The following is a 21,000-nucleotide window of genomic DNA, read 5'->3' on the forward strand; positions in this document are numbered from 1 at the left end:
CCTAGCCAGAGATCAGGCAAGAGAAAGAAATAAGATTGGATAAAGAAAATGTGTTACATATACATCATGGAATACTATGCAGCCATAAAAAAGAATGAGATCATGTCCTTTGCAACAACGTGAATGGAATTGGAGGCCATTATCCTTAGCAAACTAATGCAGGAACAGTAAACCAAACACTGCATGTTCTCACTTATAAGTGGAAGCTATATGATGAGAACACATGGACAGAGGGGAACAGTAGACATTGGGGCCTACCTTAGGGTGGAGGATGGGAGGAGGGAGAGGAGCACAAAAGATAACCAATGGGTACTAGGCTTAATACCTGGGTGATGAAATAATCTGTACAACAAACCCTCGTACACGAATTTACCTATATAAAAAACCTGCACATGTATGCCTTAACCTAAAATAAGAGTGTTTTTAAAACCTACTTGCTAAAAATAGGATCCCACTCGTTCTTCCCCATCTTCACTCTCCATCCTCCATCAAGCCCCTCAAATCAATAAATATTCCACTTTAAAGTATCATAAGGCTATTCCAGTCATGGCATGGTACTGCTGAATCATATGGTGACTTGCATTCAAAATGTCTGATCTGGAATCCTTATGAGGATAGAGTTACTTTAATATCATAGGTCACTGTGATATAATAGTCATTTATTTAGCCAAAGTGATAACCAAAATATTTCAAAAAGCAAAAACCTTTACTCTTTGATAGGGAGGAGACTCAGTTTCCTAAACAATCATAAGACCTAATAAAGGCACCGAGTATCAGAAGTAGTACGGCAGCTAGAGTTTTATGATCTTAAAACATCCAGCAGAAAGATTATAAACCTTCCTGACCAAGACAAATGTGTCTAAATTAAATTTTGAAGACATTTCTATTTTAACAACAATTTAAAGACTATATTTATCAAAGACTGCTAAAATCACATAAACTTGAAAAAAACTGGGCTTATTTATTTCATTTATGAGTACTCCTTTGTTAATAAGCCAATTTGATATCACAGTAAATATATAAAAACATACTCACATGTGCACATAAAAATACAGAGAGAAGCAAAGATACCCAGCCTTGATTTTAAAACTCTAGCCATGAAACTGGCAGAACTCACTCATCCTAAAAGACATCTGGATTAAGCTTATGTCCCTGCAAATTGAATAAGTCAATGCCCACTTGTCCCTGACAACTCAAGCCCTCACCTAACCCCAGAGGAAACAGGGTAGCAATCCACATCTCAAAGGGGTCAGGGAAGAGAGAGAAAGTCCACGCTCCTTTAAGAAGGAATTTGTGTGTGTGTGGTAGAGAAAGATCGAAAAAGCATGCCAAAACAATGCAAAATTATAGGAATTCACCATAGGATTTCACAAGGAGATCAACTTCATTTAAGATAGGTAACTTTTACTGCAGTCTGTTTCTTCAACTTGACTACTGAGCCCAGGGTGGAGCCCATCAAGGAACAGGGCCAAAAAATTACTTGTAATTTGTAAACCCTAACAATTTACACAGTTGAAAAGCAGAACACCCAGACTTTTAAAATCGAGGACTTCTACACTGAATCTCAGGTCCTCAAAAAGAGAGAAATGCCACAGGACCAGGCCATGCAATGTCTCTATATGCTTCCTGTTATAAAGATAAGCCTCTAAGTGCTCAGACTACGCCCTTCCTATTCAGATGTGCAAAGAAACAGGCATGCCCTTGCAGCAACATTTACCACAAACAACTTTTGTCAGCAACCTCTGCTGCACAAAAGCTTCTGCACAGTGAAAGAAACTACCATCAGAGTGAACAGGCAGCCTACAAAATGGGAGAAAATTTTCACAACCTACTCATCTGACAAAGGGCTAATATCCAGAATCTACAATGAACTCAAACAAATTTACAGGAAAAAAACAAACAACCCCATCAAAAAGTGGGCAAAGGACAGGAAAAGACACTTCTCAAAAGAAGACATTTATGCAGCCAAAAAACACATGAAAAAATGCTCCCCATCACTGGCCATCAGAGAAATGCAAATCAAAACCACAATGAGATACCATCTCACACCAGTTAGAATGGCGATCATTAAAAAGTCAGGAAACAACAGGTGCTGGAGAGGATGTGGAGAAATAGGAACACTTTTAGACTGTTGGTGGGACTGTAAACTAGTTCAACCATTGTGGAAGTCAGTGTGGCGATTCCTCAGGGATCTAGAACTAGAAATACCATTTGACCCAGCCATCCCATTACTGGGTATATACCCAAAGGACTATAAATCATGCTGCTATAAAGACACATGCACACATATGTTTATTGCAGCACTATTCACAACAGCAAAGACTTGGAACCAACCCAAATGTCCAACAATGATAGACTGGATTAAGAAAATGTGGCACATATACACCATGGAATATATGCAGCCATAAAAAATGATGAGTTCATGTCCTTTGTAGGGACATGGATGAAATTGGAAATCATCATTCTCAGTAAACTATTGCAAGAACAAAAAACCAAACACCGCATAGTCTCACTCGTAGGTGGGAATTGAACAATGAGAACACATGGACACAGGAAAGGGAACATCACACTCTGGGAACTGTTGTGGGTGGGGGGAGGGGGAGGGATAGCATTCGGAGATATGCTTAATGTTAAATGACGAGTTAACGGGTGCAGCACACCAGCATGGCACATGAATACATATGTAACTAACCTGCACATTGTGCACATGTACCCTAAAACTTAAAGTATAATAATAATAAAATAAAATAAATGAAATCATAAACATATTCAATCCCCAAAGAAGGCAGAAATATAGGAAAAAGGAAACAAAGAACAGGTGGGACAAAACAAATAGCAAGATGATAGATTTAAACCCAACTATGTCAGTAATCACACAGCATGCAAAGGATCTAAATACTCCCATTAGAAGCAGATTTTCAGGTTGGATTAAAAAAGCAAGACACCAACTGTATCTTGCCTGAAATAAACCCACTCTTAATATAAAAACACAAATAAGTTAAAAGTAAAAGAATGGAAATAGATACATCATCATAACACTAATAAGAAACAGCCGAAGTGACTATATTACTGCCAAAGTTGATTTCAGAGCAAATATTACTAAAGAACATAACTTCATAATGAGAAAGAAGTTAGTCAAAAGGACATAACAATACTCAACTATTATGCCTCTAATAACAGAGGTTCAAAATACATGTAGCAAAATTTGATAGACCTGTAGGAAGAAATAAGCAAATCCAAAATAATAGAGATTTCAACACTCCTCTCTCAAAAAAGTAGACAGAAAATTAGTTTATAGGAGACTTGATCACACTATCAACCAAATTAATCTGATTGATATTGATAGAATATTCCACTGAACAATAGCAGAATACCATTATTTTTAAGTGCACATGAGATATTTACTAAGATAGAACATATTCCAGGCAACAAAAAAGTCTCAATGAATGTAGAAGCATCAAAATAATACAAAGCCTATCCCAGACAATAACAAAATTAAATTAGAAATCAGTAACAGAAATATATCTGGAAAATCCCCAAATATTTGGAAACTAAGTTACATTTTCTAAATAATCTGTGGGCCAAAAACTAGGTCAAAAGGAAAATTAGAAAGCATTTTAAATGAGTGAAGAACACAGCATATGAAAATTTGTGGGATTCAGCTAATGCAATATTAGAAAGAGATTTATAGCTCTAAATGCTTGTAATAGAAAAAAAAAGAAAAAATTTATATCAATGACATCAGTTTCCACATTAAGAAATAAGAAAAAAGAGCAAATTAAACTCAAAGTAAGCACAAGAAATAAAGATCAACATGGGAATCAGTAAAATAGAACACAGAAAAATATTTTAAAAAATGAAAAAGTCCAAAGCTGTTTTGTTAAAAAGATCAATAAAATTGGCAAACTTCTATCCAGGTGTATAAGAAAAAATATGGAGAAAGTATAAAATATCAATTATTACATCACTAAAGATTCTATATAAATTAAGATCATAATAAGGGAATATCATGGAAAACTTTAGGCCAATAAATTCAACAACTTTGATGAAATAGAGAAGTTTCTTGAAACTACCAAAGTTCACTTAAGAAGAAATACATATCTGAACATTCCTATATTATTAGGTGTCGCAGGAAGTCAGGGACCCCGAATGGAGGGACCGGCTGGAGCTGCACCAGAGGAACATAAATTTTGAAGATTTCATTTTAATATGGACATTTATCAGTTCTCAAATAATACCTTTATAATATCTTATGCCTGTCTTTAATCTCTTAATCCTGTTATCTTCGTAAGCTGAGGATGTATGTCACCTCAGGATCACTGTGATAATGGTGTTAACTGTACATATTGATTGTAAAACGTGTTTGAACAATATGAAATCAGTCCACCTTGAAAAAGAACAGAATAATGGCAATTTTTAGGGAACAAGGGAAGACAACCATAAGGTCTGACTGCCTGTGGGGTCAGGCAAAAAAAGCCATATTTTTCTTTTTGCAGAGAGCCTATAAATGGACATGCAAGTAGGAGACATATCACTGAATTCTTTTCTTGGCAAGGAATATTAATATTAATATTAATACCCTGGGAAAGGAATGCATTCCTGGGGGGAGGTCTATAAATGGCCACTCTGGGAATGTCTGTCTTATGCAGTAGAGATAAGGACTAAGATACTCCCTGGTCTCCTGCAGTACCCTCAGGTTTACTAGGATGGGGAAAAACTCTGCCCTGGTAAATCTGTGGTCAGCCCAGTTCTCTGCTCTTGAACCCTGATTTCTGTTGTTTAAGATGTTTATCAAGACAATACGTGCACCGCTGAACATAGACCCTTATTAGTAGTTCTGCTTTTGCCCTTTGCCCTGTGATCTTTGTTGGACCCTTATCAGTAGTTCTGCTTTTGCCCTTTGTCCTGTTCCCTCAGAAGCATGTGATCTTTGTTAGACCCATATTAGTAGTTCTGCTTTTTGCACTTTGAAGCATGTGATCTTTGTACCTACTCCTTGTTCTTGCACCCCCTCCCCTTTTTAAAACCCTTAATAAAAACTTGCTGGTTTGAGGCTCAGGGGGGCATCATTGTCCTACCAATATGTGACGTCACCCACGGCAGCCCAGCTGTAAAATTCCTCTCTTTGTACTGTCTCTCTTTATTTCTCAGCCAGCTGACACTTAAGGAAAATAGAAAGAACCTACATTGAAATATTGGGGGTGGTTTCCCCCAATAGTTAGGGAAACATTGTGTTCATGAGAGAAGCATTCTTTCCTTGGGAACTGAGGCCAACATAACCCAAAGCTGTGGGAAAGGGAAGCCACAATTTCACATGGCTCATTAGGATCAATAGTGGGAAGATCCATTCTGATATCAAATATTGGTTCTGCTCTTTCTATCATAGAAGTGGATACATGCCCCCAGGTGGCCAACCAATCTCCCTGGGATATGGTGTTGGATCAAAGGCTCAGTGTTGGTCTTAGCTCTTATTAGTTTGGTCACTTAACAGTGGCTGTAGCCAGCTTGGCCTCAGAGACTGGGAGTCAAAATTGCTGCATTCATGCATAACCCCCATCCCTACCACCATGTGGTGAGCCTATTAAGCAAGGACAGGTGTGGCTGGGAGAAGAGGCTGGCTGATGTGCACAGAATTGGGTATATTAATTAACATCCTTTTCTGAATTCTCTTTAATCAGTGTTAATATGAGGTACACATGTCTGTACATTTCATGCTCTTCAGAGATGTCCATCTGTATCTCTGTCCTCTGACCTCAGTCCTCAAAACTGCATTACTACAGTCCATTATCATCCCTTTTGTTGGGGTCCAGCCTCAACACTACCTGCGGGTACCCAAAGTCTGGTGGCAACAAAGGAATGAGAAAAGACAAGTTAAGATTTAAAGTAGGTCCAGGGGGCCAGTTGCTGGAGGGAAGGCTGCAAAAGGCCCAGAGCTCTGGCTGCCTGACAATTTATTGAGTACAATCTTTTGATCTAAGAAGGGGATGGTACAGGGTGAAATGGTGAAGGAGGGGTACGTGTGTCATTCGGTTGTGAAAGATCTATAGCAGTGACGGTTACGTGAATTTCCTTTAAGCTAAAAGCATATGTCTAACTACTGAGATAATCTTTAACTTATTGGGCTGCAGCTGGTAGCAGTTGGTTTTACAAAAAGTCAGGATGTCTGGTCACATTCCAGTGCTCAAGGGAGTGTTTCAGCCATGCTCACTGGCATGGGGACACAATGGCAATAAGGAGATGTTTCTCCTCAGGGGCCCCCTATGGTGTTCCATAGGTGTCCTACACAGGGGTGACTGGCTAAACTGGCACCCCATAATCCCTTCCACCAGCACTTGCCCCCCCTTTTTTTATTAATAACTGCCATTTCTATCATGGCTTGCTTGTGGTGTCTGGCTTCTCTCCCAAGGCATCCTTTGCACCTGTAGACTAAAAATAAGCAGCATAGACAAACAGAAATTAAAGCAAAGTTTGTAGCAGTTGATTCTCCAATGGTTTTAATCCATTTCAGAGGATTCAGGTCAGAGAGCCCATCAACAGCTCCATTAAGGGCATCAGCACCAGGTAAGAGAGTTAAGTGGGCTTGAGATGCCTCAAAAACTTGTTCCTTTAATTTTATTATGTCCAGTGTTAGATTTTCCTCTCTTCCTTCTAGATAGTGTTTAACCTTTTCCCAATAATACACAGAGGCATTATAAGATTGAGGAGTAATACAAAAATCAGAAGTATTCCAATCACACTGTATTTGTATTCTATGTTCCAGGTTTATAATTCAATCCCCCATTCATGGTACTGTTTGATGGAGATCATTAATCTGATTAGCTAATTTTTGATCCATTTGTTTCTGGGTATTCCAAAGCTTAGAAGAATTCTTTTGCCACTGGTTAACATAATCAGCAGTTTGAACAGAAGAATGTAAGCAACACCTGTGGCTGCTGTCATGGCTGTTACAGCTATGGTACCCATAATAACTGCAATAAGAGTGAAAATAAACCTTTTTGTTCAATTAAGCATTCCCTTTAGTATTTCAGTGACAATATGAATGGAAAGGGAAGCTTTCCAAGGTCTATTAAGGGAAACAGGTATCCAAACTCCCTCTCAGGCTCTGACAAGCAAGATACTATTATTCTTATCAAATGTAGAGTCAATGCAAGTGAAAAGATGACAGCCAAGACATGATATAGTTTGAAAATCAGGTAAAATATTGATTTGTCCTACTGCCAACATAAGAGGAGGTTTAACACAACCCTGTAATGGGACATCTGATTAGAGGACTAAGCTACAACAAATTGAAGTTTTTTACTATGGGTTTCTGTTTTATATTCTCCTTTTCAAATCCATATTGGGGTTTGAACCATCATTAATTTCTACAGTTCTGGGTGTTCTGAGACTACTATTGGATCAATCATTTTAGGGCATGGAGGAACCATATCACTGCCTTCCCAGAAGACAGGAAAGTCGGCTTCTATTCTATACTTTTGGGTAGGTGCCTTTTCGGAATAGTCAATTGGCAAGCTGCGCTCTTGACATCCCTTGTGCTGTCCAGTACAATTTACTGCAAATTGCCCCTTAGGGGTCCAGTCAATAACGATTCCATAGGAGTTATTTTGCAGTACCACAGCACTATTTGCAATGCAATCTTCCCAAGTCAGCACCTCAGCTTCCTTAGACCATAATGTCAATTGTTCTGGGCATTTTTTCTTTCTTGGCCTAAATTGATTAGTAAGAATATTAGCTATATGATAGGAATTTCCTGAGGATATGACTTTTGTTTTAGATTGGAAGCTCCTTCCACTAACTATATGAATAGAGGCCTCTGATCCATTATGTGCAGGGACATAAACCATCCAGCTTTGTTTGTCATAATCTAAACATCCTGCTGCAGGCCCCAGACATATAGAAGGAAAGCAATACCAATGGACACTTTTATTAACATACCTTCCTCCTCTGGATGAGTAGGGCCTTGGTTATCAGTTGGTCTGGGCATCCAAACACTATTATTAACATAAACCTCAACTGGGGAGTTCAGCCAAGTAAGAGGTCTAATCAGTGGAGGGAATGGAATGTAATCCCAATAGGTAAAATTTTGATCAGCCTCAGCTACAGGGAGACTCACTGCCAGGGTAATTACCACCATCATAGCTACCAGCAGATTGCAGGAGGTCCACGGTTTGTCCTGAGACTTCAGGTCCTCTTCTGCAAGCTGGGTCAATCTCTTAATCTGCCTCCAGGTCGGTGGAGTTGCCTGGTGAGTCTTGCTGGTCACCTTCTGCTCAGCAGAAATCTTCATTTGAGCCATCAGGCAAGTTGGGAGTGCAAAGTTCCGAGGTCTTCTCCTCTTCCTTGGATTCTGACTCACGGCACAGCTTAAGATGTCTTGTAGGCACCCAGAGAGGAAGCTGATTTTCTCCTGGTGAAATACAAGCAAATCCTCTACCCCATGTAATGATTCTCCCCTCTTCCCAGGTCTTTGTTCTGACATCTTTCCACCACACAAGGTTTCCTTCATGGGGATTTATTTTTTGCCCTGTTAGATGTTGCTCTGCTGCAGTTGTAAGCTGATCTCTGGACAAGTTCAAAAAATTTAAAATAATAAGAGCCAGTTGTAGCTGCATATAGGGAGTGGAGTATTCCCCCCTCTTTGCCTTTTGTTTTTGTAATTGAGTTTTTAAAGTTCTGTTTGCAAGTTCAACAATGGCCTGTGCTTGAGAATTATAGGGTATGCCAGTACTATGTCGAACACCCCATTGTTGTAAGAATGTTTCTAAAGATTTAGTGCAGTAGCCTGGCACGTTGTCTGTTTTAAGTTCCTGTGGAATGCCCATAACAGCAAAACAAGAAAGCAAATGTCTTTTTATACATGCTGTAGCTTCACCAGTTTGGCAGGTAGCCCACATGAATTTTGAAAATGTATCAACACTTACAGGAACATAAGAAAGTTTACCAAATTTAGGAATGTGGGTAACGTCAGTTTGTCAGATTTTGTTAGGTGCCAACCCTCTAGGGTTAACACCAGTTCCTTGATGTGGTAATTGTAATACTTGGCACTGAGGACAATGTTGTACAATGTCCTTTGCTTGTCTCCAGGTGATTTGATATTTCTGTTTAAGTCCTGCTGCATTAACATGTGTTAAGGAGTGAAAGTCTTGGGCATCTGTGAGTACAGGAGAAACTAATAAATCAGCTTGATTATTAGCCCTTACAAGGGGCCCAGGGTGATTACTATGTGTTTGGATGTGTGTAATATGAAAAGGAAAACCTTGATGACGCACCACCTTCTGTAAGGAAGAAAACAGTTGATAAAGTTGTTCATCAACAGTGTACTTAATTAATGCAGTTTTTATGTTTAGAGTGGCTTGAACAACGTAAGCCGAACCAGAGACAATATTTACAGGCTGATTAAAATCTTTCAACAGTTATAACTGCCCGTAATTCAGCCCTCTGAGCTGAATGGAAATTAGTATGAATAATTCAATTTTTAGGTCCTACACAGGCTGCCTTTCCAGAACTAAAGCCGTCTGTAAATACAGTCACTGCTCCTTCTAAGGGAGCATTATGGGTAATTTTTGGCAGAACTCATGTAGTTAATTTTAAAAACTGAAAAATCCTATTTTTTGGATAATGATTGTTAAGGTTTCCTATGAATTCAGCTTGCCAATTAACTTGCCAATAAATTTAATTGCCAATTAACGGAGTTAATAAAAACCTGTCGAATCTGGTTTTTGTTCATTGGAACTATAAAAAGACCATTCAACCAAGTCCTCACTCTGAGCAATAACCCCTGTAGGTGAATGGAGCTTGTTGTATTTTTTCCTCAATCATTAGTGCTGGTTGTAAGCCACAAATTGTAATAGGGAATGAACATAAGGAGAATTTGGCCCACATTGTCCAATTGCTTGCCTTAAGTCTTTCAATATTTTAAAAGGGAATGGCTCCCAGTGTGACTGAGCATGTCCAGGCTGCTTCTCTGGTATGACAGTCACCAGAAACTGCCAAGCATCCAAGTCCCCACTTTCTCGTGCCTGATGAATGGAAGCCTGAATTGTCCCATATTTAACGTTGGGAGGAGCCTGAAGCATCTCTTTGGAATAATTAACAGGTGGACAAGTCTGAATTTTTAACCGTAATTCACCGGTGGCTGAGTCTGATTTTTACCGTAGTTAACGGCAGGTTGTGCAATAACAGGTGCCGCAGACGGCATCTCAGGCTCCCATGCCTGCAGTTCACAAGGCTTAGGTGGGGGTGGCCATTCCGGAGCTTCCCCTGAGGGTGCAGTAGGTTGAACTGCCTCTTTCGTATGTTTTTGGAGGTTAGCATACATAACCTCCTGATTCTCCCCCTTTTTTAAACTGGAGCTAGATGTTGAGGTGATCAGGCCCAACCCCTTTCATGCCTGCATGATCTCGTTCCCATTCCTGATATTAGTAACTTGTATACTGTATGTTTTGCCCCTTTTCTTGATTTATGTAGATAGAGGCTTATCAATTTGATGAATTATTTCCAAAGACTTCATGTTTGATAGGTTTTCTCTATTTTTTTTTTCTGTTTCAAGATTTCTTCCCTTTAGTATTTCCTTCATCTTCCTTACTTTAGGTTCAATTTGCTCTTCCTTTTCTAAATTTTTAATGTGGTATCACAAATTATTGTTTTCATTTCTGGATCTTTCATGTAGACATTTTTGTCTACACATTGCTTTATTGTTAAAGCATTAGATGAAACGTGGTGCTCACTGCAAATGTAGTCCCTAACAGAGAATTTTCCTACTGCAGTGATCCCTGTAACCTGAATAAAGATTCCCTAAGTAATGATCCAGTGCTTTAATAGTACTGAAAATAAATACTATATTTTGCATCAATTTCTGTAATTAAATAGAATAATATATACCTTCTAGCCAGGTTTAGGCTTCAGAAACAAAATATAATCCTAGTCTTTTAAGGTATCCCAGTTCAGAATCACGGAGATGCTTTCTCATGCTGCCTGTTCTTTTGGACTTGCCTTCGTTTGCCTGTCAAACCAAGGGACCAAGTGGTCTTTGTTATTTAAGTCATGTTGCTCTGGAATGTAAATTATCCTTACTGTTGGTGCAAGATGTATTCCATTGCCTTGTTCTGCTTTTTAGTGTAGCCATCCTGTGCTTGTATACCCAGGGCCAATCACATTCTATCCTCAAAGAAATGTATGTCTTGTCTCTTACAGTTCTCTTTAGAATTATTAGCAATTTTATAATTATTAAAGTGCTATGTAATTCTAAATAAGGTCTCAGCTGTGGGGTATAAAGGTAAATTGAGACCCCTTTTACAATGGAAAAATAACTGGTTATAACGGTGAGCTGGGACCCCATTACAATACTCTCAAAGTTTCCATTTTAGTGGTAAGTAGTGTCAGATGTCAGTGTTTAGAATATTTCAATGGTTCCAGGACCATCTCAGGAGGTGAATTTGGGCCCATCCTAGTCAGTCCAGTGAAAGTCATTTACTCTCTTTTGCTTCTAGTAGATGACTCATGGACATACCCTGGAAATAAGGACACACTGTGGACTCAGAGGACATACCTGAGGTACTGGGAGAAAGGGGTATGGGGGCTTAGCTGGGAGGCCTGTTGTGCTGAGCAGGGGTTCAGGGGCTCAAGGGTCTTTCAGAATAACTGGTGACTCTCTAGTTTTGGCCCAGCAGTTTCTTCCAGAATGTCACAGTGTGACCCATGTTTTTTGTCTCACTGCAGAGCCTTTGCAAGGTTCAGTATGGTAGCCACCAGGCATACCAAGCTGAATATTCCTTCTTTCCTTCTGGGGAAAATGCCTGGTGCAAGTTGTTCTGCCTGACTTTGCCTTTTAGAATTCTGACAATGGAGTAGCTATTTAACTTTAAATAAATTGAAACAAAATAAAATTTAAAATTCAGAACTGCAATCACACTCGTCACATTTCAAGTGCTCAGTAGTCACATGTGGCTAAGGGTCACCATCTTGGACAGCACAGAACAACCCCATCCCTGCAGAAAGTTCTATTAGAGCTGCTGGATGATCAGGTGGGCAGGTCCCTTGCACAAGTAAATCTGGACAGCTCCTCCCCTCACTTCCTCTCTTTTCCTGTTTCTCAACATCCTGGCTTAGTATTGTGTGCAAAATCAGAGAGGGGTGCAAGATCCTGATTTTTCAGGTAAGGGAATAGGGGTGTGTGTGGTGGGGGTCAGGACGAATGTGCGATTTTGGTGAGGAGGGACCTGTATCTTAAATCGTCTGGTAAACATGTTTTCAGACTATATTCTCGTTGGTTCCTGTTTCCTGTCTTTGCTAATTTTAGGTTGTAATCTGTTTTTAAGGCTGAGCCCTACAAATTAATGCCTCTTTCAGGGATTGCTGCTCAGAGGATACTTGTTTTACAAATAAATGTTTCCTTTCGCTGGTTGTGGAATTTATATAGAAACTTTGATTCTTCCAGGGATAAAGTTGGGTGAGCGGACAGAATTAGCTCTGGGGGAGCTGGTGGGAAGAAGAACATTGGGATGTGTAAGGGGCACAGCTCCATATGTGGCCCCACAAAGACTGCACCCAGGTCAGGATTGGAGGCTCTGCAGTCTGAGGTCTTGTTACAGGGTTAACTGTCTGCTTGGAGCTGCCCGTTAGGGAAACTGCCTCCTCAGGGACAGTCCTGGGTTTACTGGGCATTGAGCTCCCCTTTAGCGGGTAGGAGGAGGGAGATGCCACCTGGTGTGACTCTCTACAGTTCAGGAGAAGCTGGATGCTGATGGGTGCTTGTTCCTTAGGCAGAGAAAGGAGAATTCAGCCACCTGAAGTCAGCACCTACAGAAGCACAGTCTCCTGGCTTTGCCTCTGAATTATTAACAGCAGAGCAGCATTAAAGAGCCCACATACTAGAAGGAGGATATGAAGAAACACCCAGAGAATGTCACAAAAACCCAGAATGTCACAGTATTGTTTTCTTCTTGCTGGTGTCCTATCCTCTCTCCTAACACCAGCCACCAAAGCTGATTTTTAAAAATTCCATGATTTCTCTTGTTTACAAGAAGCTGTTTCCTATACCCTATTCTTGAAGGATAAAGAAATAGTCATTCTTTCAAAAGAAAGATCTGGCTTTTCACAGTATTTCATATTTGTTGGCTTCCTATGAGGTGACTGTCTTTAACAACTACCATTTTCTGCCTGTTTTGTTCAAAGTCTGCTCCAATAAGAGTTCTTCAAATATCTTTCTCCATTGCAAAATGTTTGTAGGTAGCAATGAAATAAAACATTTAAAATTAATACCATGCTTCTATAACACTACATATTAATTAATAAAGGAATGGATTGTCATTTTCACAGATCAGATGTGGGCTGGACATAATGATCAATCAAAAGCAAGAAGCAGGGAGATTATCTATTTATTTATTTAACAAACAATGATCGATAACCATTCTTTGCCCAGTATTGTGCTTGTCCCCAGGGAATAATGAGAAATACAAGACATATGTGGTCTTCTCATCAAAAAGCTTGTAGTATAAGAGGAGGCAGTAAAAAAATCAAGCAATTAACTTCCTAAAGTAATACATATTCTGTAAGAAGCCTCTGGGGTGCAGTGGATCATAACAGAGGGTGTTGCTGGTAGACAGTGGTGTTGGGGAAGACTCTGGAGAGCCGAGGCCTGCGGGTTGAGCAGGAACAAGCTGGGCACTAGGTTGGAGGGTGAGTGCTCCAAAGAGAAGGAATGATAACTGCAAAGGCCTTGAAGGTGGAAGGAGCCTAGATTTCCAGGACATTGAGGGTAGTGTGGCTCACACATAGGAGAGAGGAGAGAGCTGATCACACAGGGCCTATGGGCCATTCTGAGGACTTCAGTTATTTTGAAACCAATAGTAAGCCACTAGGAAATTTAAACAAGAAAAAATATCAAATTTTAGTTTTAAAAGAACATCTGATTGTAGAGTAGAAAAGGGATTGAAGGGGAGATGATCAATTAGAAGCCTGTTAAGTTGCATACAATTGACAGTGGGTTGTATTAGCACAAAGATGGAGAGAAATGGGTAATTTCGAGTTTTTTGGAAGTGGAATCAACAGGATTTGGTGATGGGCTGATGAGAGAGAGAGGATAAAAGAGTTGTAGATGACCCCAAAGTTCTGCAGGAGCCACGGGGCTAGATGTTGGTGTCATCTGCTGAGCGGGGAGCCAGGAAGGCAGACAGGATGTGGAGGTCAGGGCTTAATTTAGGCCAGGTTCTGTTTGAGATGCCCATGAAATAGCCAAATGGAGTGAGATACAAAAGTTTGGAACTTTTATAAGCTGAGTGAGATATAAAAGTTTGGAACTCTGAGGAGGGTGTAGGCTACAGACCTCATATAAACACATCCAAGCCACGAATCTCTAGAGGGGGGAAGGGGCCAGAACCCCTGTGAGGAAGCACTGGAAGCATTTATGTTTGTGTAAAGAAAAAGGAACAATCTGAAAATGAAACTGAAAATGGAGGGTTGAGGAGACTTTTGGGAAATGGAGCAGGAGAAATCAATGTAGCAAGCTCATGGCAAAAAGAAAGTTGTTGTTGACTACAGGCAGTCAGGGATTCTAGTTGCTTCCATTTCCCTAAAATGACATGGTTATGTTTCTTGATCTACAGGAGTTCAAGCGACAATGGCAGCCCAATACGGCAGTGTGAGCTTCAACCCCAGCACACCAGGGGCCAGTTATGGTGAGAGGGCATTCAGTGCTCCCCAGACCAGGGCTGCAGGGAGGTTAGCAGGTGGGGGTGGGGGGATTTGGGGGGGAATAGGGTGGGGTTCTCCTGCCTTGCCACCCAGTCCCCATTTGAGCAGGAGAAAAATATTTCCAACCTCTTTTCTCATTTTCTCCTCATTTGACCTGCTCTTTCATCTTTCTTGACCCTCTGCACTTTCTGCCCATGGTGTGGCTAAGCAGCTAAGCAGAAGAGAGATTAAATATCCTCTGATTGACCCAGGGCTCGGCACAGTTTCTTACCTCCTGCTTCCTACAACATGGACACACCAGAACAGCTGGTTGTAGCCTCTCTGATTGTTTTTCTGCCCCTTTCTTCAGCCTGGAGGAGAACTGGGAATGAGGAATGTGGGAGTAATTGATCCCTCACCCTGGTCTCTAATTTCCCAGCTCCTGGTGGTCTCTCTATAACCAACAAATTAAACTGGCTGGCTCATTCAGTGTATCACATGACCCTCCATTTTCTTCCTTACCCATAGAAATTGACTATATCAGTTGAGATTTTGCTGGTTTAATAAACTACCCCAAAGTTTCATAGCTTAAAACATCAGCCATTTAGTTGTTTCTTAATTCTGTGGGTTCACTGGGCCGTTCTTGGGTCTGGACCAGCTTGGCTCATCTCAGGCACTCACTCATGCATCTGGGGTGAGCTAGTGCCTGGTATGCAACTGAATGGTCTTGGATAGCCTTATGGACATGTCTGGTAGTTAGCAAGCTCTCAGACAGCAAGGGTAATAGAGATAACTGGGCCTTGTTCTTATCATCAAGAAGGCTAGCCCAGGCTTCCTTTTAAGGCAGTTGCAGGAGGAGCAGAAAGAAAAGGCAAGCCACAGTGCATAAGCACTTTTGGAGTCTCTGCTTGCACCAGGCTTTCTACTGTCCTACTGTCCAGAGCAAGTCATAAGGCCCACCCAGATTCAACAGTTGAAGAGACAGATAGCATCTTGATGGGAGGAACTGCAAATCTACATCCCAGAGGCATGCATCCAGGGATGGGAATAGATTGTGGCTACATTTACAATCTCCTCCATGGATTGTCACCATATGCTCTCAACACTGACTAACTGTTGCAGTGTTGGAGCTGGCCTTTGGTGCTTTGTCATTTTGCCTCCCATGATTCTCCTACTTCCTTCCCTATGGCCAAAAAATGCCCTCAGGATATCCTTAGGACAGAGCCTTCTGCTGTGATGCTAACTAAAAATGTGAACGCCAGCCCACGTTTTTCCTTAGATAATCTTAGCCTTCCTGTATCCAGTGTTCTCAGTCACATCACTTTCGGAAATACGCTTCTTTCATCCCAGGATTCTGGTTATCAAACGTGGGAAGGTGTATTTTAAGAATAATGATAAGTTGCATAACCCACTTCCCTGGCTTCTTAATGGGAAGAAGAAATGCTTCATTTTGAATATAAATTGGGAAAATAAATCTCCACTACAGATATGCTAAAGTCAAATCTTGGGTTACTCCCTGCACGACCTTATTTAGAAAGAAACAGCTGGCCGGGTGCAGTGGCTCATGCCCGTAATCCCAGCACTTTGGGAGGCCGAGGCGGGTGGATCATCTGAGGTCAGCAGTTTGAGACCGGCCTGATCAACATGGCGAAACCCCGTCTCTACTAAAAATACAAAAATTATCCGGGCATGGTGGTGCATGCCTGTAATCTCAGCTACTTGGGAGGCTGAGGCAGGAGAATCGCTTGAACCCAGGAGGCAGAGGTTGTAGTGAGCCGAGATCATGCCACTGCACTTCAGCCTGGGCAACAAGAGTGAAACTCCGTCTCAAAAAGAAAAAAAGAAAAAATAAAGGTACAAACAGCTATTATTGGCAGCTCATAGTTCTCTACTGAAACCATTTTATTTCTTCCTCTGGGCTACATAGCTACAAAAGGTCAGACTGAGAAGCTCAAAGGAATCCTAAAAAGCAAGATTGAAGATAGGAGATTAAGGGAAAGGCCAGTTGCCCAAGTACTGAAAAATGAGCATCAGGCCCACAGGAATCTCTGAGTGCAGCAGTAACATCAGGAGAAGCCCCCACAGCCAGTAATGGAGGAGGGCACTGGGGGTGAGGACTCTGCAGGGGAATCTATTAGAGGTAGATTCTAACAGCATGGCTTTTTTTTTTCTTGATGTCCCAGGGCCTGGAAGGCAAGAGCCCAGAAATTCCCAATTGAGAATTGTGTTAGTGGGTAAAACCGGAGCAGGAAAAAGTGCAACAGGAAACAGCATCCTTGGCCGGAAAGTGTTTCATTCTGGCACTGCAGCAAAATCCATTACCAAGAAGTGTGAGAAACGCAGCAGCTCATGGAAGGAAACAGAACTTGTCGTAGTTGACACACCGGGCATTTTCGACACAGAGGTGCCCAATGCTGAAACGTCCAAGGAGATTATTCGCTGCATTCTTCTGACCTCCCCAGGGCCTCATGCTCTGCTTCTGGTGGTTCCACTGGGCCGTTACACTGAGGAAGAGCACAAAGCCACAGAGAAGATCCTGAAAATGTTTGGAGAGAGGGCTAGAAGTTTCATGATTCTCATATTCACCCGGAAAGATGACTTAGGTGACACCAATTTGCATGACTACTTAAGGGAAGCTCCAGAAGACATTCAAGACTTGATGGACATTTTCGGTGACCGCTACTGTGCGTTAAACAACAAGGCAACAGGCGCTGAGCAGGAGGCCCAGAGGGCACAGTTGCTGGGCCTGATCCAGCGCGTGGTGAGGGAGAACAAGGAAGGCTGCTACACTAATAGGATGTACCAAAGGGCGGAGGAGGAGATCCAGAAGCAAACACAAGCAATGCAAGAACTCCACAGAGTGGAGCTGGAGAGAGAGAAAGCGCGGATAAGAGAGGAGTATGAAGAGAAAATCAGAAAGCTGGAAGATAAAGTGGAGCAGGAAAAGAGAAAGAAGCAAATGGAGAAGAAACTAGCAGAACAGGAGGCTCACTATGCTGTAAGGCAGCAAAGGGCAAGAACGGAAGTGGAGAGTAAGGATGGGATACTTGAATTAATCATGACAGCGTTACAGATTGCTTCCTTTATTTTGTTACGTCTGTTCGCGGAAGATTAAACTTAATGAAAATCTGTTTGTATTTTCTGCATATTCTCTGGCAACCTTGCCCCATACTTACTTATTTAGCATAGTCGAGTGCTCTAGTTTCTGTCTCTCAGGCACTCGTAACTAAGGACCACCATTGGCCATTGGTAGATGTTTGATTGACTTAACAAGAGAGGGACAAATTTTCAATTTGTGAAACTCCAAAGCAGAAAGTATTGGTGCTTGCTACCTTGTGAATTCTTCCTTAGACATGCAGAGAAAATGTATGCAAGAGACCAAAAAGATGGCTCCAAGCTATGTCATGTTACCTGTAATAAAATCTTTTCTTCTAGATTCTTTCTATGTTGGCAGATAATCTCCCCTTGTAGCTTCCACTCACTTATTCTTGCATTCAGAGTCACAGTGATCATCTTAACCATGTGGTTTTTGAGAAAGAAAGATCAATTCTTTGTTTGCAGTAGGTAATCTTAGAGATGGAGAGGATTGTAGAATTATTCCTAGATGAGTGTCAATTTATTTAATTCCATTGTCATATAAGGAGTCAAATTGTTTCTTATCATTTGTTCATTGAAGAACAGAGACCTGTCTGGAAAATCGATCTCTACAAATTCAATTAAATAATGATCCCCAAATGCTGAAAAAGTGAAAGACAGCAATTCAACAGATAATAGAGCAATGTTTAGTATATTCAGCTCTATCTGTAGAAACTCTTTGACGAACCTCAATTTAACCAATTTGATGAATACCCAGTTCTCTTCTTTTCTAGAGAAAGATAGTTGCAACCTCACCTCCCTCACTCAACACTTTGAATACTTATTGTTTGGCAGGTCATCCACACACTTCTGCCCCCACTGCATTGAATTTTTTGCTTATGTTGTTTATAATAAAACTTTTCAATTATCTCATATTTGTGCAGAATTGGAACCTGTTTTGTCTTGGAAAATACTACTGCTACTTCTAATAATACAGGGATGAATTTCACTTTATGGTAAAAGTTCAAGATGATTTTGGAGCTAGACTTTGTCTACCCTCATGACATCTCCCCTTCCCCCTTTCCCTAGAAGATTTGAGCCACAATCTCAACCCATTTATCAGCCAAAGACCACAACTTCCTTGGATCTTCATTATGTGCTGATGGAAATTATGAGTAACCAAGGTTTCTGAGACCTGTGTAGTTTTGTTGGTGCAAAAATTCCCTTTACTATAGAGATAGCGATAGTTGAAGTTCCTATCCCTTTTCTACTTTTCTACTGGGCTCTCCTCACCTAATAATTTCTAGAAATCCTGAAAGCATGTTTTCATGTTCTACCAGTATGTCCTAGAGGTCACATGTGATTATGCCAACATTCCATGTTCTGCCATCTTGAAATTGGCTTCTCCATGCCCTAAATCATTTTGTCCAAAATAGGATATACATTTCTTTTTTTTTTAAATTTTATTATTATTATACTTTAAGTTTTAGGGTACATGTGCACAATGTGCAGGTTTGTTACATATGTATGCATGTGCCATGCTGGTGTGCTGCACCCATTAACTTGTCATTTAGCATTAGGTATATCGCCTAATGCTATCCCTCACCCCTCCCCCCACCCCACAACAGGCCCCGGTGTGTGATGTTCCCCACCCTGTGTCCATGTGTTCTCATTGTTCAATTCCCACCTATGAGTGAGAATATGCGGTGTTTGGTTTTCTGTCCTTGCAATAGTTTGCTGAGAATGATGGCTTCCAGTTTCATCCATGTCCCTACAAAGGACATTAACTCATCATTTTTATGGCTGCATAGTATTCCATGGTGTATATGTGCCACATTTTCTTAATCCAGTCTATTGTTGTTGGACATTTGGGTTGGTTCCAAGTCTTTGCTATTGTGAACAGTGCTGCAATAAACATACGTGTGCATGTGTCTTTATAGCAGCATGATTTATAATCCTTTGGGTATATACCTAGTAATGGGCTGGCTGGGTCAAATAGTATTTCTAGTTCAAGATCCCTGAGGAATCGCCACATTGACTTTCACAATGGTTGAACTAGTTTACAGTCCCACCAACAGTGTAAAAGTGTTCCTATTTCTCCACATCCTCTCCAGCACCCAGCACCTGTTGTTTCCTGACTTTTTAATGATCGCCATTCTAACTGGTGTGAGATGGTATCTCATTGTGGTTTTGATTTGCATTTCTCTGATGGCCACTGATGATGAGCATTTTTTCATGTGTTTTTTGGCTGCATAAACGTCTTCCTTTGAGAATTGTCTGTTCATATCCTTTGCCCACTTTTTGATGGGTTTGTTTTCTTCTTGTAAATTTGTTTGAGTTCATTGTAGATTCTGGATATTAGCCCTTTGTCAGATGAGTAGGTTGCAAAGATTTTCCCCCATTTTGTAGGTTGCCTTCTCACTCTGATGGTAGTTTCTTTTGCTGTGCAGAAGTTCTTTAGTTTAATTAGATCCCATTTGTAAATTTTGACTTTTGTTGCCATTGCTTTTTGTGTTTTAGACATGAAGTCCTTGCCCATGCCTATGTCCTGAATGGTATTGCCTAAGTTTTCTTCTAGGGTTTTTATGGTTTTAGGTCTAACATGTAAGTCTTTAATCCATCTTGAATTAATTTTTGTATCAGGTGTAAGGAAAGGATCCAGTTTCAGCTTTCTACTTATGGCTAGCCAGTATTCCCAGCACCATTTATTAAATAGGGAATCCTTTCCCCATTGCTTGTTTTTGTCAGGTTTGTCAAAGATCAGATGGTTGTAGATATGCGGCATTATTTCTGAGGGCTCTGTTCTGTTCCATTGATCTATATCTCTGTTTTGGTACCACTACCATGCTGTTTTGGTTACTGTAGCCTTGTAGTATAGTTTGAAGTCAGGTAACATTATGCCTCCAGCTTTGTTCTTTTGGCTTAGGATTGACTTGGAGATGCGGGCTCTTTTTTGGTTCCATATGAAGTTTAAAGTAGTTTTTTCCAATTCTGTGAAGAAAGTCATTGGTAGCTTGATGGGGATGGCATTAAATCTATAAATTACCTTGGGCAGTATGGCCATTTTCATGATATTGATTCTTCCTACCCATGAGCATGGAATGTTCTTCCATTTCTTTGTATCATCTTTTATTTCATTGAGCAGTGATTTGTAGTTCTCCTTCAAGAGGTCCTTCACATCCCTTGTAAGTTGGATTCCTAGGTATTTTATTCTCTTTGAAGCAATTGTGAATGGGAGTTCACTCATGATTTGGC

At 40.7% G+C, this 21,000-nt stretch overlaps 1 protein-coding gene across 1 annotated transcript; it reads left to right on the forward strand.

Moving 5' to 3' along the window:
- Positions 1–12,069: 12,069 nt before the first annotated feature.
- GIMAP4 (GTPase, IMAP family member 4) lies at positions 12,070–18,678 on the forward strand. Its single transcript, XM_003815051.5, has 3 exons — positions 12,070–12,154; positions 14,604–14,675; positions 16,854–18,678. The coding sequence occupies exons 2-3, from the start codon at positions 14,618–14,620 to the stop codon at positions 17,783–17,785; spliced, it is 990 nt and encodes a 329-aa protein (XP_003815099.1). The 5' UTR covers positions 12,070–12,154; positions 14,604–14,617; the 3' UTR covers positions 17,786–18,678.
- Positions 18,679–21,000: the final 2,322 nt, after the last annotated feature.

This window comes from Pan paniscus, chromosome 6, assembly GCF_029289425.2.
Source record: "Pan paniscus chromosome 6, NHGRI_mPanPan1-v2.0_pri, whole genome shotgun sequence".
Classification (NCBI taxonomy): Eukaryota; Metazoa; Chordata; class Mammalia; order Primates; family Hominidae; genus Pan; species Pan paniscus.